Source organism: Armigeres subalbatus, chromosome 2 (genome assembly GCF_024139115.2).
Source record: "Armigeres subalbatus isolate Guangzhou_Male chromosome 2, GZ_Asu_2, whole genome shotgun sequence".
Lineage (NCBI taxonomy): Eukaryota > Metazoa > Arthropoda > Insecta > Diptera > Culicidae > Armigeres > Armigeres subalbatus.
The window spans coordinates 168,075,932-168,090,595 of NC_085140.1; the positions used below are offsets into that span (position 1 = coordinate 168,075,932).

Below are 14,664 nucleotides of genomic sequence, written 5' to 3' on the forward strand. Positions count from 1 at the left end.
GTACAACAACGAAATACAATCATTACCTTTTACAAGTTATGAAAACAAACGTGTCAAAACTGCGAACCAAACAAATCCCTCATCGACAAGTAATATAATATGCCTTGTTTCTCACTCTTGATGTTAATGCACATGTTTCGGACAGCAGAACAAAGGGAACCGAAGCGACAATCTTTATCTTAACTTAAACTACTTACTTACTTAAACTTAACTTAACTATCTTTCTGCACAGGTGTGTAGTAGAAGTCCACTCATAATGGGCTACCTATCGTGAATGTACATTTTTTCGTTTCTCTCTGAATTCAAGCCATGTGCAGGTGCAATGTCATACTATCCTCTATGAAACCAAGAAAAGGACGCTGCAGTGCGCTTATTTGTTAAAAAAGCTAATTTCTGAACTGCAGGAAAACATATTCCTGTTTAAAAGCACTTTTGAATAATGAAAGAAATGGTAGTGTGCCTGTTCACTGGCGTAGAAAAAGTCATTATCTTATGTGGATGTTGCAGGATAACGATCAAGGTATCTATGATTCGAACTCTCCCTATTTGGAGCGGTAAATATTTCGGATTGTAAGAACACTACTTACATATATGTGTAACTCCCTTTATTCGCCTAACCAAAATCAATCTAGAGGAAAGCCCCCACTCACCAAGCTCGTTTCGGACTCTGGGTGGCATCGGTAAGTATCCAGGTATTCCGTTCGTGCTTTTTCATAGACATTTGCTTATGCCGCGGATGGGTCTTGCAAAGTACGTACAATCGCTGGTGCCGTACGACAAAGAAACAATCCTTGCAGCGACGCTTCAAATGGCCTTTAACTTTGAAACCGCAAACCTGATTCAATAAGGGACTCACTGCAGAAGCAAGCAATTGGTTTGCTGACCGATCCAGTGGTAGCTGTTTTGAAGATTGGTTTGCTAGAGGCGATTCCATCACTCGGTAACCGGCTAGCACATGAAAGCAGCTTGACGTAAACCGGAACGTGCTTGTTAAGGAGCTCAGCAAAGGGGGACTAAACAGCGTCCTACAGCGGGATAGCGTTGGCCACATCTTGAAGAGAGTATCATTTACACATGTGTTATAAAGAACAAAAAAATTAAATTACCGTTTAAACTGAATAAAATTAATGCGATCTATATCAAAAAAATTGCACGGTTTGTTTTGGTGTTATGTCACAGGCTGAGCCAGCACTGAGCACCGCAGCAGGCTGTCACCTCAGGGAAGATCCGTAAAGTACGTCACGCAAAAATTGGTGATTTTCAACTCCCTCCCCCCCTTCGTCAGACCTCGTCAGACAAACGTTGCATACACTGCTAAAAAAGTTTACACGCAAAGTATAGAACGTTTAATCATCTTTCTCTTTCAAGCGCATAGGAAGGATAGGATTTGTTTTCATCGGGAAACGTTTCCCGATGAAAACAAATCCTATCTTTCATTTGCGCTTGGAAGAGAGGGATGATCAAACGCCAGCAACCTCTATGCTCTTTGGAAATAGAGGTAATAACTACACAGAAAAAAAATCCGTGGTAAAAATTACTATTTTGTAGACTACGCTCTGTTTTTAAAACAACCATAAAATTTTAGTACAATTAATCACGGTTTCAGAGAAATTCACCACTGCTTCAGTTCATGTGACAACATTCCGCAAGGGCCACAGTTGATTTTTACTGCGCGCGTGGTTAAATCAAACGGGTTTGTTATCTGCTGAAAATCGTCGGTGCATATTCTTAAAATAACCCTCGGAATGGTAGTTTCGACCGCAACATTTTTTTGCGTGTATAGAGGACGAATGTCTCTGCGGTTCCCTTTGTTCTCGTTCCCAAACATGTTGGGTATCTATCTGTCAAAACGTACTGATTTTTCCTTCTTTGACATTTAGTGCCCTATCTTCGCCAGTAAAAGATGTTTCGCCAGTGACGACAGCGACAATCTTCCTCTATTCCTATATACACAGAGAAAAATTCCATGGTAACGGTTACTATTTTGTAGACTACGCCATGTTTTTAAAACAACCACAAATTTTCAGTTAAATTAACCACGCATTCGGACAAATTCACCACTGATTCAGTTCATGCAACAACATTCCACCAGGACCACAGTTGATTTTTACTGCGCACATGGTAAAATCAAACGGGTTTGTTGTCTGCTGAAAATCGTCGGTGCGTATTCTTAAATTAACCCTCGGAATGGTAGTTTCGACCGCAACATTTTTTTGCGTGTAGTTTATTACCTCTATTTCTTTGGACTATAAAGTATTCAATTAGGGTAAAGTGACCTATAGTGGACCCCCAACCAATAGTGGACACTCCAGCCATTTTTGCATTATTATTGCACAATGTCAACATTTTGCTATGAAGTTCTATCGGGAAAACCTACCTTACAGTCCTATGATTTGATTACATGCATTGGAAATGCTATGGAAACTCAAATTACAAAATTACAAAACAAAAATAAACACGAGAGTGTCCATTATAGAAATATTTTGGGGGGTCCATAATAGGGAAGAAGAACGTCCCGAAACCGGACATGAAAATCAAATGAAGTGTCGACTATAGGGAAGCAATTTCCTATTATGGACCCCCAGGGGGTCTATACTATAGATAGTAGAATCTATAGATGAGCGAAAGCATGGCTGAGTCAATTTTTTTGACCGTGCACGCGCGCATATGACGTCACAGCCCTTAACATTTCCATTGAAATCGTGACGTCATGCTCGTTTGGAGACACGTTTGACAGTTCGTTTGGAGACAGAGGATTTATCTTCGCTCATCTATATATTCCACTATCTATAGTCTATACTATAGGGCGAATTCAGTTAGACTTTAAAATGTTAATTTCAACGAATAACGTCGTGTATTTGGGTGTTTTATGTATGTATCGTGAAGAGGGGATGCAGAGCACGGAGAAACACGTTTACTCATTAATGGGTACTTTTTCTTTGCTATCTCTTTCCCTCTGCTGAAAAATTTACCCATTTTGAGAGAATAAGTGGATCTACTCATTTAAATGAGTAAATCCACTTATTCTCCGGAAATGGGTAAATTTTTCAGCAGAGAGAAAGAGATAGCAGATAAAAAGTACCCATTAATGAGTAAACGATTTTTACCGGGAGCTTGTTGTTAGATATCAAGCATAGTTAATATGTTGAACATTTCTAAGCCTTATGACAGGAAGAGTAAAATTTCGCTACTACACAGCAAAAAAAGTTGTTGAATATTACATCGAAATCGCTGCAACCCGTTGAGTCCATCGATTGTTTAATATTACATCGTGCGATGTACTAAAGAGCTTGCTGTGTAATAAACAGGAGCGACGTAATTTCTATCGATGTAATCAATAAGATGATGTAATTGAAGCGATGTAAACGATTGTGATGTAAAACCGTCCAAAATGCATGGCGTTGAATGGAGCTCTTGAGTTTTTCGGTTTTCATAGTGCGGTATGTGCCGTTTTTATATATATATGTAATACAACATAACATTTGCATATAAATTGTTATTTAATTATTCATGTTCGAAATCGAACAAACGAAATTTAAACAAAACATAATACGATTTATGCCGATTTAAACCTATTTTTTTCATTTAGCAGAAGCGGCATGGTGCGCAGATTCGTAGAATGGTAAATTTCACTGTCGATGACCATAAATTATGATTTGTTGTCCTGACCGTTCGTCCATCTAACGGCAATATCAGCCAAGTGCAGCGTAATCGAACGAACTTTGGATCCAGTGAAATAGTATGGCCGAAGGTGAGTGGCTGCTCAATTGAAATTCTCCAGTTCCGGAGCGGTACGAAAATCGGTACCGTTAGATGTCGTCAAACACTGAAAAACGAAACATATTTTAATATGGCTGATTAAGAGCGGCTTATTTAAAATGGTTCATTGGAGATAATTTATAGAAAAGAAAAGAACAAAGGGAATCGTGTCGTAGGGTGCCGAAAGAAATCATTCTAGGATTCCGAACTTTTGATATTCTAAAAAAAACCTTTTGAAAATCCGAGGAAATTCCTTATCTTGTCTAGGCTGATAATGGATTTTTCCAGAAGACCAGAAGAATCTTGGAATCAATATTTCAGATATTCCGACACTTATCCTTCAGGCTTTCCGACAATAATCCTTCAGGCATTCTTACTGGAATCCTTCAAGGATTTCGACGGGAATACTTCTAGGATTTTGACGCACATTCTTCAGAGATTCTGTCGGGATTCGTCCAAAGATTCCAGAGGGAATCCTTTAGGGATTCCAGAGGGAATCCTTCAGGGATTCCAGAGGGAATACTTTAGGGATTCCACCCAAGATTAAGGGAGGATTAAGAGGAGGGAAGATCAAGAAGAGGGAATTCTTTAGGGATTCCAGAGGGAATCCTTTAGGGATTCCACCCAAGATTCCAGAGGCAGCTCTGTGAAGTTGATTAAGCGAAAAATGTTTTCTTAAAGGAACTTTTGGTTACTTGGAGAAGGAATCCTTCAGGGATTCCAGAGGGAATCTTTAAGGGATTCCAGAGGGAATCTTTCAGGGATTCCAGAGAGAATCCTTCAGGGATTCCTTTAGAGATTCCAGAGGGAGTCCTTTGGGGACCCTAGAAGGAATCTTGTAAAGATTTCAGAGGGAATCCTTTGGGGATTCCAGGGGGAATCCTTTGGGGATTCCAGGGGGAATCCTTTGGGGATTCCAGGGGGAATCCTTTGGGGATTCCAGGGGGAATCCTTTGGGGATTCCAGGGGGAATCCTTTGGGGATTCCAGGGGGAATCCTTTGGGGATTCCAGGGGGAATCCGTTGGGGATTCCAAGGGTAATCCTTTGGGGATTCCCGGGGCAATTCTTTGGGGATTCCCGGAGCAATCCTTCGGGGATTCCAGCGGGAATCCTTTGGGGATTCCAGCGGGAATCCTTTGGGGATTCCCGGGGCAATTCTTTGGGGATTCCAGAGGGAATCCTTTGGGGAATCCAGAGGGAATCCTTTGAAGATTCCAGAGGGAATCCTTTGAAGATTCCAGAGGGAATCCTTTGGGGATTCCAGAGGGAATCCTTTGGGGATTCCAGAGGGAATCCTTTGGGGATTCCAGAGGGAATCCTTTGGGGATTCCAGAGGGAATCCTTTGGGGATTCCAGAGGGAATCCTTTGGGGATTCCAGAGGGAATCCTTTAGGAATTGTAAAGGCCATCCTTTAGGAATTCTAAAGGCCATCCTTTAAGAATTCCGAAAGGAATCCTCTAGGGATTCCAAAAGGAATCCTTTAGGGAATCCTATAGATGATCGCCAGAGTAAACGTAGCGTGCGATGCAACGAGACGCGACTCACGGAAAGGAATAACAATTTTTATCATTGAACTGTTACATTACACTGTCGAGATTCCAAAGGAAATCCTTCAGAGATCCCAAAGGAAATTTGTAAGAGATTCCAAAGAGAATCCTTTAGGAATTCCAAAGTGATTCCTTCAGGGATTCTAAAGCAATTCCTCAAGGATTAGGGATTCCGACAAAAATCTTTTAGGGTTTCCTATGAAAATCTTTTAGTGATTCCGACGGAAATGCTTCAAGGATTTCGATGCAAATTCTTCAGCGATTTTAACGAGAATCCTTTAGAGATTTCTTTCGAGATCCGAGGATTTCCTTCGGGATCCGAGGTGCATTCCCTTTATAGTCCGAGATGCATTCTCTTCGGAGTCCGAGAAGGATTCCCTTCGGGATCCGAGGATTTTCTTCGGGATCCGAGAAGGATTCCCTTCGGTTTCCAAGGTGCACTCCCTTCATAGTCCGAGATGCATTTCCTTCGGAGTACGAGAAGGATTCCCTTCGTGATCCGAAAAGGATTAAAGGACTCCTTTGGGGATACCAGAGGGAATCCTTTGGGGATTCCAGAGGGAATCCTTTGGGGATTCCAGAGGGAATCCTTTGGGGATTCCAGAGGGAATCCTTTGGGGATTCCAGAGGGAATCCTTTGGGGATTCCAGAGGGAATCCTTTGGGGATTCCAGAGGGAATCCTTTGGGGATTCCAGAGGGAATCCTTTGGGGATTCCAGTGGAAACCTTTGGGATTCCAGAGGAATCCTTTGGGGATTCCAGAGGAATCCTCTAGATTCCAGAGGAATCCTCTAGGGATTCCAGAGGAATCCTCTAGGGATTCCAAAGGGAATCCTCTAGGGATTCCAGAGGAAATCCTCCAGGATTGAAGAAGGAATCCTCCAGGGATTAAAGAAGGAATCCTCCAGGGATTCCCGAAGGAATCCTCCAGGGATTAAAGAAGGAATCCTCCAGGGATTCCAGAAGGAATCCTCCAGGGATTCCAGAAGGAATCCTCCAGGGATTCCAGAAGGAATCCTCCAGGGATTCCAGAGGGAATCCTCTAGGGATTCCAGAGGGAATCCTTTAGGGATTCCAGTGGGAATCCTCTGGGGATTCCAGAGGGAATCCTGTAGGGGTTCCAGAGGGAATCCTCTGGGGATTCTAGAGGTAATCCTCTGGGGATTCCAGAGGGAATCTTCTGGGGATTCCAGAGGGAATCCTCTGGGGATTCCAGAGGGAATCCTCTGGGGATTCCAGAGGGAATCCTCTGGGGATTCCAGAGGTAATCCTCTGGGGATTCCAGAGGGAATCCTCTGGGAATTCCAAAGGCAACCCTATAGGGATTTCAGAGGGAATCCTCTAGGGATTCCAGAGGGAATCCTCTAGGGATTCCAGAGGGAATCCTCTAGGGATTCCAGAGGGAATCCTCCAGGGATTCCAGAGAGAATCCTCCAGGGATTCCAGAGGGAATCCTCTGGGGATTCCAGAGGGAACCCTTTGGGGATTTCAGAGGGGATCCTGTAGGGGTTCCAGAGGGAATCCTGTAGGGGTTCCAGAGGGAATCCTCTGGGGATTCCAGAGGGAATCCTCTGGGGATTCCAGAGGGAATCCTCTGGGGATTCCAGAGGGAATCCTCTGGGGATTCCAGAGGGAATCCTCTGGGGATTCCAGAGGGAATCCTCTGGGGATTCCAGAGGGAATCCTCTGGGGATTCCAGAGGGAATCCTCTGGGGATTCCAGAGGGAATCCTCTGGGGATTCCAGAGGGAATCCTCTGGGGATTCCAGAGGTAATCCTCTGGGGATTCCAGAGGGAATCCTCTTGGAATTCCAAAGGCAACCCTATAGGGATTTCAGAAGAAATCCTCCTGGGATTCCAGAGGGAATCCTCCCGGGATTCCAGAGGGAATCCTCCCGGGATTCCAGAGGGAATCCTCCCGGGATTCCAGAGGGAATCCTCCCGGGATTCCAGAGGGAATCCTCCCGGGATTCCAGAGGGAATCCTCCCGGGATTCCAGAGGGAATCCTCCTGGGATTCCAGAGGGTATCCTCCAGGGATTCTAGAGGGAATCCTCCAGGGATTCCAGAAGGAATCCTCCAGGAATTCTAGAAGGAATCCTCTAGGGATTCCAGAGGGAATCCTCTGGGGATTCCAGAGGGAACCCTCTAGGGATTCCAGTGGAAGTCCTCTGGGGATTCCAAAGGGAATCCTGTAGGGGTTCCAGAGGGAATCCTCTGGGGATTCTAGAGGTAATCCTCTAGGGATTCCAGAGGGAATCCACTAGGGATTCCAAAGGGAATCCTCCAGGGATTCCAGAGGGAATCCTCCCGGGATTCCAGAGGGAATCCTCCCGGGATTCCAGAAGGAATCCTCCCGGGATTCCAGAGGGAATCCTCTGGGGATTCCAGAGGGAACCCTCTAGGGATTCCAGTGGGAATCCTTTGGGGATTCTAGAGGGAATCCTCTGGGGATTCCAGAGGGAATCCTCTGCGGATTGCATAGGGAATCCTCTGGGGATTCCAGAGAGAATCCTTTGGGGATTCCAGAGGGAATCCTCTGGGGATTCCAGACGCAACCCTCTAGGGATTTCAGATGGAATCCTCTAGGGATTCCAAAGAGAATCCTCCCGGGATACCAGAGGGAATCCTCCCGGGATACCAGAGGGAATCCTCCCGGGATACCAGAGGGAATCCTCCCGGGATTCCAGAGGGAATCCTCCCAGGATTCCAGAGGGAATCCTCCCGGGATTCCAGAGGGAATCCTCCCGGGATTCCAGAGGGAATCCTCCCGGGATTCCAGAGGGAATCCTCCCGGGATTCCAGAGGGAATCCTCCCGGGATTCCAGAGGGAATCCTCCCGGGATTCCAGAGGGAATCCTCCCGGGATTCCAGAGGGAATCCTCCCGGGATTCCAGAGGGAATCCTCCCGGGATTCCAGAGGAATCCTCCTGGGATTCCAGAGGAATCCTCCCGGGATTCCAGAGGGAATCCTCCCGGGATTCCAGAGGGAATCCTCCCGGGATTCCAGAGGGAATCCTCCCGGGATTCCAGAGGGAATCCTCCCGGGATTCCAGAGGGAATCCTCCCGGGATTCCAGAGGGAATCCTCCCGGGATTCCAGAGGGAATCCTCCCGGGATTCCAGAGGAAATCCTTCCTGGATTCCAGAGGGAATCCTCCAGGGATTCCAGAGGGAATCCTCCAGGGATTCCAGAGGGAATCCTCCAGGGATTCCAGAGGGAATCCTCCAGGGATTCCAGAGGGAATCCTCCAGGGATTCCAGAGGGAATCCTCCAGGGATTCCAGAGGGAATCCTCCAGGGATTCCAGAGGGAATCCTCCAGGGATTCCAGAGGGAATCCTCCAGGGATTCCAGAGGGAATCCTCCCGGGATTCCAGAGCGAATCCTCCCGGGATTCCAGAGAGAATCCTCCCGGGATTCCAGAGGGAATCCTCTGGGGATTCCAGAGGGAATCCTCTAGGGATTCCAGAGGGAATCCTCTAGGGATTCCAGAGGGAATCCTCTAGGGATTCCAGAGGGAATCCTCTAGGGATTCCAGAGGGAATCCTCTAGGGATTCCAGAGGGAATCCTCTAGGGATTCCAGAGGGAATCCTCCTGGGATTCCAGAGGGAATCTTTTTGAGATTCCAGAGGGAATCCTCCTGAGATTCCTTAGGGAATCCTCCTGAGATTCCTGAGGGAATCCTCCCGGGATTCCAGAGGGAATCCTCCCGGGATTCCAGAGGGAATCCTCCAGGGATTCCAGAGGGAATCCTCCAGGGATTCCAGAGGGAATCCTCCAGGGATTCCAGAGGGAATCCTCCAGGGATTCCAGAGGGAATCCTCCAGGGATTCCAGAGGGAATCCTCCAGGGATTCCAGAGGGAATCCTCCAGGGATTCCAGAGGGAATCCTCCAGGGATTCCAGAGGGAATCCTCCAGGGATTCCAGAGGGAATCCTCCAGGGATTCCAGAGGGAATCCTCCAGGGATTCCAGAGGGAATCCTCCAGGGATTCCAGAGGGAACCCTCTAGGGAAGCCAGAGGAAACCCTCTTGGGATTCCTGAGGGAACCCTCTAGGGATTCCAGAGGGAACCCTCTAGGGATTTCAGAAAGAACCTCCAGGGATTCCAGAGGGAATCCTCCAGGGATTCCAGAGCGAATCCTCCAGGGATTCCAGAGCGAATCCTCCAGGGATTCCAGAGAGAATCTACTGGGGATTCCAGAGGGAACCCTCTAGGGATTCCAGAGGGAATCCTCTAGGGATTCCAGAGGGAATCCTCTAGGGATTCCAGAGGAAATCCTCTATGGATTACAGAGGAAATCCTCCAGGGATTCCAGAGGGAATCCTCCCGGGATTCCAGAGGGAATCCTCCCGGGATTCCAGAGGGAATCCTCCCGGGATTCCAGAGGGAATCCTCCCGGGATTCCAGAGGGAATCCTCCCGGGATTCCAGAGGGAATCCTCCCGGGATTCCAGAGGGAATCCTCCCGGGATTCCAGAGGGAATCCTCCCGGGATTCCCAGTGGAATCCTCCAGGGATTCCCAGTGGAATCCTCCAGGGATTCCAGAGGGAATCCTCCAGGGATTCCAGAGGGAATCCTCCAGGGATTCCAGAGGGAATCCTCCAGGGATTCCAGAGGGAATCCTCCAGGGATTCCAGAGGGAATCCTCCAGGGATTCCAGAGGGAATCCTCCAGGGATTCCAGAGGGAATCCTCCAGGGATTCCAGAGGGAATCCTCCAGGGATTCCAGAGGGAACCCTCTAGGGAAGCCAGAGGAAACCCTCTTGGGATTCCAGAGGGAACCCTCTAGGGATTCCAGAGGGAACCCTCTAGGGATTCCAGAAAGAACCCTCTAGGGATTCCAGAGGGAACCCTCTAGGGATTCCAGAGGGAACCCTCTAGGGATTCCAGAGGGAACCCTCTAGGGATTCCAGAGGGAACCCTCTAGGGATTCCAGAAAGAACTCTCTAGGGATTCCAGAGGGAACCCTCTAGGGATTCCAGAGGAAATCCTCTAGGGATTCAAGAGGAAATCCTCCAGGGATTCCAGAAGGAATCCTCCAGGGATTCCAGAAGGAATCCTCTAGGGATTCCAGAGGGAATCCTCTGGGGATTCCAGAGGGAACCCTCTAGGGATTCCAGTGGGAGTCCTCTGGGGATTCCAAAGGGAATCCTGTAGGGGTTCCAGAGGGAATCCTCTGGGGATTCTAGAGGTAATCCTCTGGGGATTCCAGAGGGAATCCTCTGGGGATTCCAGAGGGAATCCTCTGGGGATTCCAGAGGAATCCTCTGGGATTCCAGAGGAATCCTCTGGGGATTCCAGAGGAATCCTCTGGGAATTCCAAAGGCAACCCTATAGGGTTTCAGAGGGAATCCTCTAGGATTCCAGAGGAACTCTAGGGATTCCAGAGGGAATCCTCTAGGGATTCCAGAGGGAATCCTCTAGGGATTCCAGAGGGAATCCTCTAGGGATTCCAGAGGGAATCCTCCAGGGATCATCCCACTTATTTGCATTTGTGCAAAAAAGGTGGCTGCTAGGAGGAAGAAAAACTTTGAGTTAATCAAATAATTGCATATTATTCGGCAACTCGGCCGTACGAAAACCATTTTTTTGTTAAATATCTTGGCTGTGCATATGCATATGTATCGAAATGGACAAATTGATATGAAATTTGCGAAAAAGAATCCACGTGTCTTGGAGGGACTCGAACCCTCAACCTCCTACTCTCTAGATAGGCGTGATAACCCCTACACAACAAGACCACTTAAAGGTCACGTTTTGCGGAAAAGCCATCAGAATCCGAGTACCAACCTCCACCGCGGTTAGCTCTCTCATAATTTCGCAAATTTCATTTCAATTTGTCTATTTCGATACATATGCATATGCACAGCCAAGATATTTAACAAAAAAATGGTTTTCGTACGGCCGAGTTGCCGAATAATATGCAATTAATTGTAATCAAGTGTCGGTCTTCCACCGTCATTAGTCGTCTGAGTACACGCGACCGCTTACGTAAGGCAATCAAACTCATCAAATGCTTTAGCCAAGCAAGCCTTTGGCACAGCAGAGTGCGATTGATTCGCATTCTATACCAGCCCGCCCAGCCCGTTGCTGGGAGGCATGGAGTGTGATCCTCTCGTTTAATAAACAATGTGCACTCGCTTGACTGTGGATATACAACAGTAAAGCACATGTGGAGATTGGTCAAATCAAGCATCCGAAAGAAATTCAATTTGCAAAAAAAGAGAGCTAATCGCGGTGGAGGTTGGTACTCGGATTCTGATGGCTTTTCCGCAAAACGTGACCTTTAAGTGGTCTTGTTGAGTAGGGGTGATCACGCCTATCTAGAGAGTAGGAGGTTGAGGGTTAGAGTCCCTCCAAGACACGTGGATTCTTTTTCGCAAATTTCATATCTATTTGTCCATTTCGAAACATATGCTGTGCATATGCACAGCCAAGATATTTAACTTTGAGTTAATGTTGAATGGACAATCGGACAGAGAGGGCACAACATACAAACATACATAACACTCATGAAACTCTCATCGTTCACTGATTTACTGGTTAATTTAAATGATCACTAGTTGGCCAATCGGTCACGAGTGGCGCGCGCATCGGATTTGCTCGAGTTTGACGTTTGCCCACTAACGCCATCTGGTTCGTGATTCGCCCAACTAAGTGAAAACAACAGATGTCGTTAGCGTTTGTACGACGATGAATTTGATGACTGAATGCTAGAAATGTTATGTCTGTTTGTCTGTGGCACAACCATAATCAGGACTAAAGGGGCCTCCACAATGATGAGCGCAGCGGCGCGTTTTGACAGTTAACCCATGTATTTTCTGTCAAAACCTGCCGCTGCGCTCACCATTGTGGATGAGCCATAAGAATCATAGACAAACCTTCATGACTTAGTAAACGTCAAGAAAATTGTGGCTGATTTGATAGACCATTTGATTCAAACTCCAGGACAATTAGGAGATCTTGAAACATCATATATGTCTGGATTTAAGACTCTAATGAAAGACAAATTCTTAGAGGGCATAATTGGGTCGATACCGCGACTTTGGATATCGTGGACATTGTGGTTGATTCGGTAGACCGTTTGATGCAAGTTCCAGGACAATTTAGAGAATTTCTCGCTTAACTTTTCAAAAGAACCTAAGTAACATTTGTTTCATGAATTAATTTGAGTACTGCAATCAAAAGCTTTCATGTTGTTCTGTTGATTGCGCTATTCAAATTAATTCATGAAAAAATCTTACTTAGGTCCTTTTGAAAAGTTAAGCGAGGTTTCTTCTTTTTCTTCTTATTGGCATTACATCCCCACACTGGGACAGAGTCGCCTCGCAGCTAAGTGTTCATTAAGCACTTCCACAGTTTTCAACTGCGAGGTTTCTAAGCCAAGTTACCATTCAATTTGAAATCAAATGGGATCTCAGATAAATTCCATTCAAAATTAAGGATTCCATCCGGAAACTCAGAAGAATTTCGTTTTGAATTTAATAAGGATATGTTTCGAATTTCATTAAGGATTCCTTTAGAATCAAAGTAGACTACCAATTATTTCTGAATTAAAGAAGAAATTACAGAAGATTCACATGAATATTCGACAGAGCAATCACCTGGAGAATGAATAATGAATGCAATAATTTGATTGATACAAGAACGAGATTAACCTTCAGTTTGAGTGATTTTTCCACTACTATTTATAATACTCGCATACACCACCCGTGTAAAAAAGAAACTGAGTGTATTGCGAAAAAAATCAACTTACCGCCTAATACACACCGATGAATGCAGCGTTCCGTCGGCGTCACCAGAGCGCTATATTCTGGTTGGATCTTGTGACCAACCCTTCCGTGAACCGTCTTCTAACCCGACTTTGAGCTCTGAAGTAAAATTGATACGAACCGGCTTGATGAAAATCAATTGCGAAAGCTCGGTCGAACCGAGTCTGAAAAATAAAGTTCGTTATTATGTGATAAACGCTTGGGTAAACGTTAGTTTACGGTGTCTTATCTTCATCCAGAATACTCGCATCACCAAACATATAACGTGCATAGCCAATGCCACCCGGTGAATGTAGTTATAACAGCCTTGGTGTTTATCTATGAATTAGATAGCAGCTAATACCAACCTTTCACGGGTCGGCCCCAGGTGCGGTTATGGTTCTAAGTAATTCTTGAGATACTGAATCCGAAACAGTGAATTTATCCTCCTGAATTCGGGTAGCAAAATCCCGTTACGCAAAGCCGCCTGGAAAACAAACCGAGTTTCGGGATGGATCGCAACATATTGCAGCAGGCCGAAATAATGCAAACACTGTTTGGGTGACCGAATCAATCGTCGGATTGTTTCAAAACTGTGCCACAGGATCGGACAAGATCCGCTTTTCATGCTCAGCTACGGCAACGCGGTTTTACAGTTCGTTGATTTATTCGATATTTCTCGCAAATCCAATCTTTCTGACTGACAGGGCACGGAAGAAACTTCAAATAACACGGCCGTGTGTGATATTCTTTCCTGGACTTGAACGATCGATTCTAAAAATTAAAGTTCTTCATTAAGTGAAAACTATTTGGTATAGATGTTCTTACCTTACGTAAATTACTCGCGTCAGAATAATCCATAAAGCCACATTGCATTACCCAGTTAATCCGCGTTACAAGACAACGTTCTTTTGTTTCCCCTCATATGATTCCGAAACCTTTCTCAATCGTCGCCAAAAGAACGAGTTAACCGGGCTTCCCGATCCGGTGTTCAGTCGGATGCACTTCACGTTCACGTCCGACTTTTATGATTGGCCCTAAACGAATCTTACTTTGCACTCAGCAAACTCCTGTTCCGAATGCATCTTTTTATTCAACGTCGTTCCCGAAGTGGTCATCAAAGGGGTTTTAATTGTCTGTCTATCCCTTCTTTTTGTCCTCATCCTTTTCGACCCGTGTGTGCCGGGGTTTTTCATAACCATCTAAAACTCTTCTTCAAAGTCAGCCACAAGCTCCGGACCATACCATAGCGATCTGGTTCCCTAATCGGTGCAGTAGTGGGAATCCTTTTCCACCGTAAATAAATGCTTTCTGGCTCCGCTCTTCACAACAATCCAATTTGCTAAATTAGTTTACAAGCGCACTTTACACCGATAATTAAATTTTGATTTAACTTCACTACAAAAATTGCAATCAGCAATGAAAATAAAAATGGCGATACGATCGGTAAACATCTGAAACTCGATTTGACCAGTGTTGCGAGATTTAAAATCGCATAATCTTTAAATGTGATAGTACAGAGATTGTGTGTAAAATTACACAACCGAAACAGTTTCATTGGGTTGCATTCATTTCTATGCTATATTCAATGGTTTTATATTC

At 45.6% G+C, this 14,664-nt stretch overlaps 1 protein-coding gene and 1 long non-coding RNA gene across 2 annotated transcripts; both read right to left on the reverse strand.

The window, feature by feature from the left end:
* Positions 1-590: 590 nt before the first annotated feature.
* Positions 591-1,262, reverse strand: LOC134215457 (uncharacterized). Its single transcript, XM_062694644.1, has 2 exons — positions 1,107-1,262; positions 591-1,051 (listed from the first exon to the last, which is right to left on the reverse strand). The coding sequence occupies exon 2, from the start codon at positions 1,049-1,051 to the stop codon at positions 647-649; it is 405 nt and encodes a 134-aa protein (XP_062550628.1). The 5' UTR covers positions 1,107-1,262; the 3' UTR covers positions 591-646.
* A 2,236-nt stretch (positions 1,263-3,498) lies between these two features.
* On the reverse strand, positions 3,499-14,585 carry LOC134215458 (uncharacterized). The gene is made up of 4 exons (XR_009980172.1): positions 13,891-14,585; positions 13,303-13,836; positions 13,068-13,247; positions 3,499-3,826 (listed from the first exon to the last, which is right to left on the reverse strand). It is a non-coding gene; the product is annotated as an uncharacterized LOC134215458 (long non-coding RNA).
* Positions 14,586-14,664: the final 79 nt, after the last annotated feature.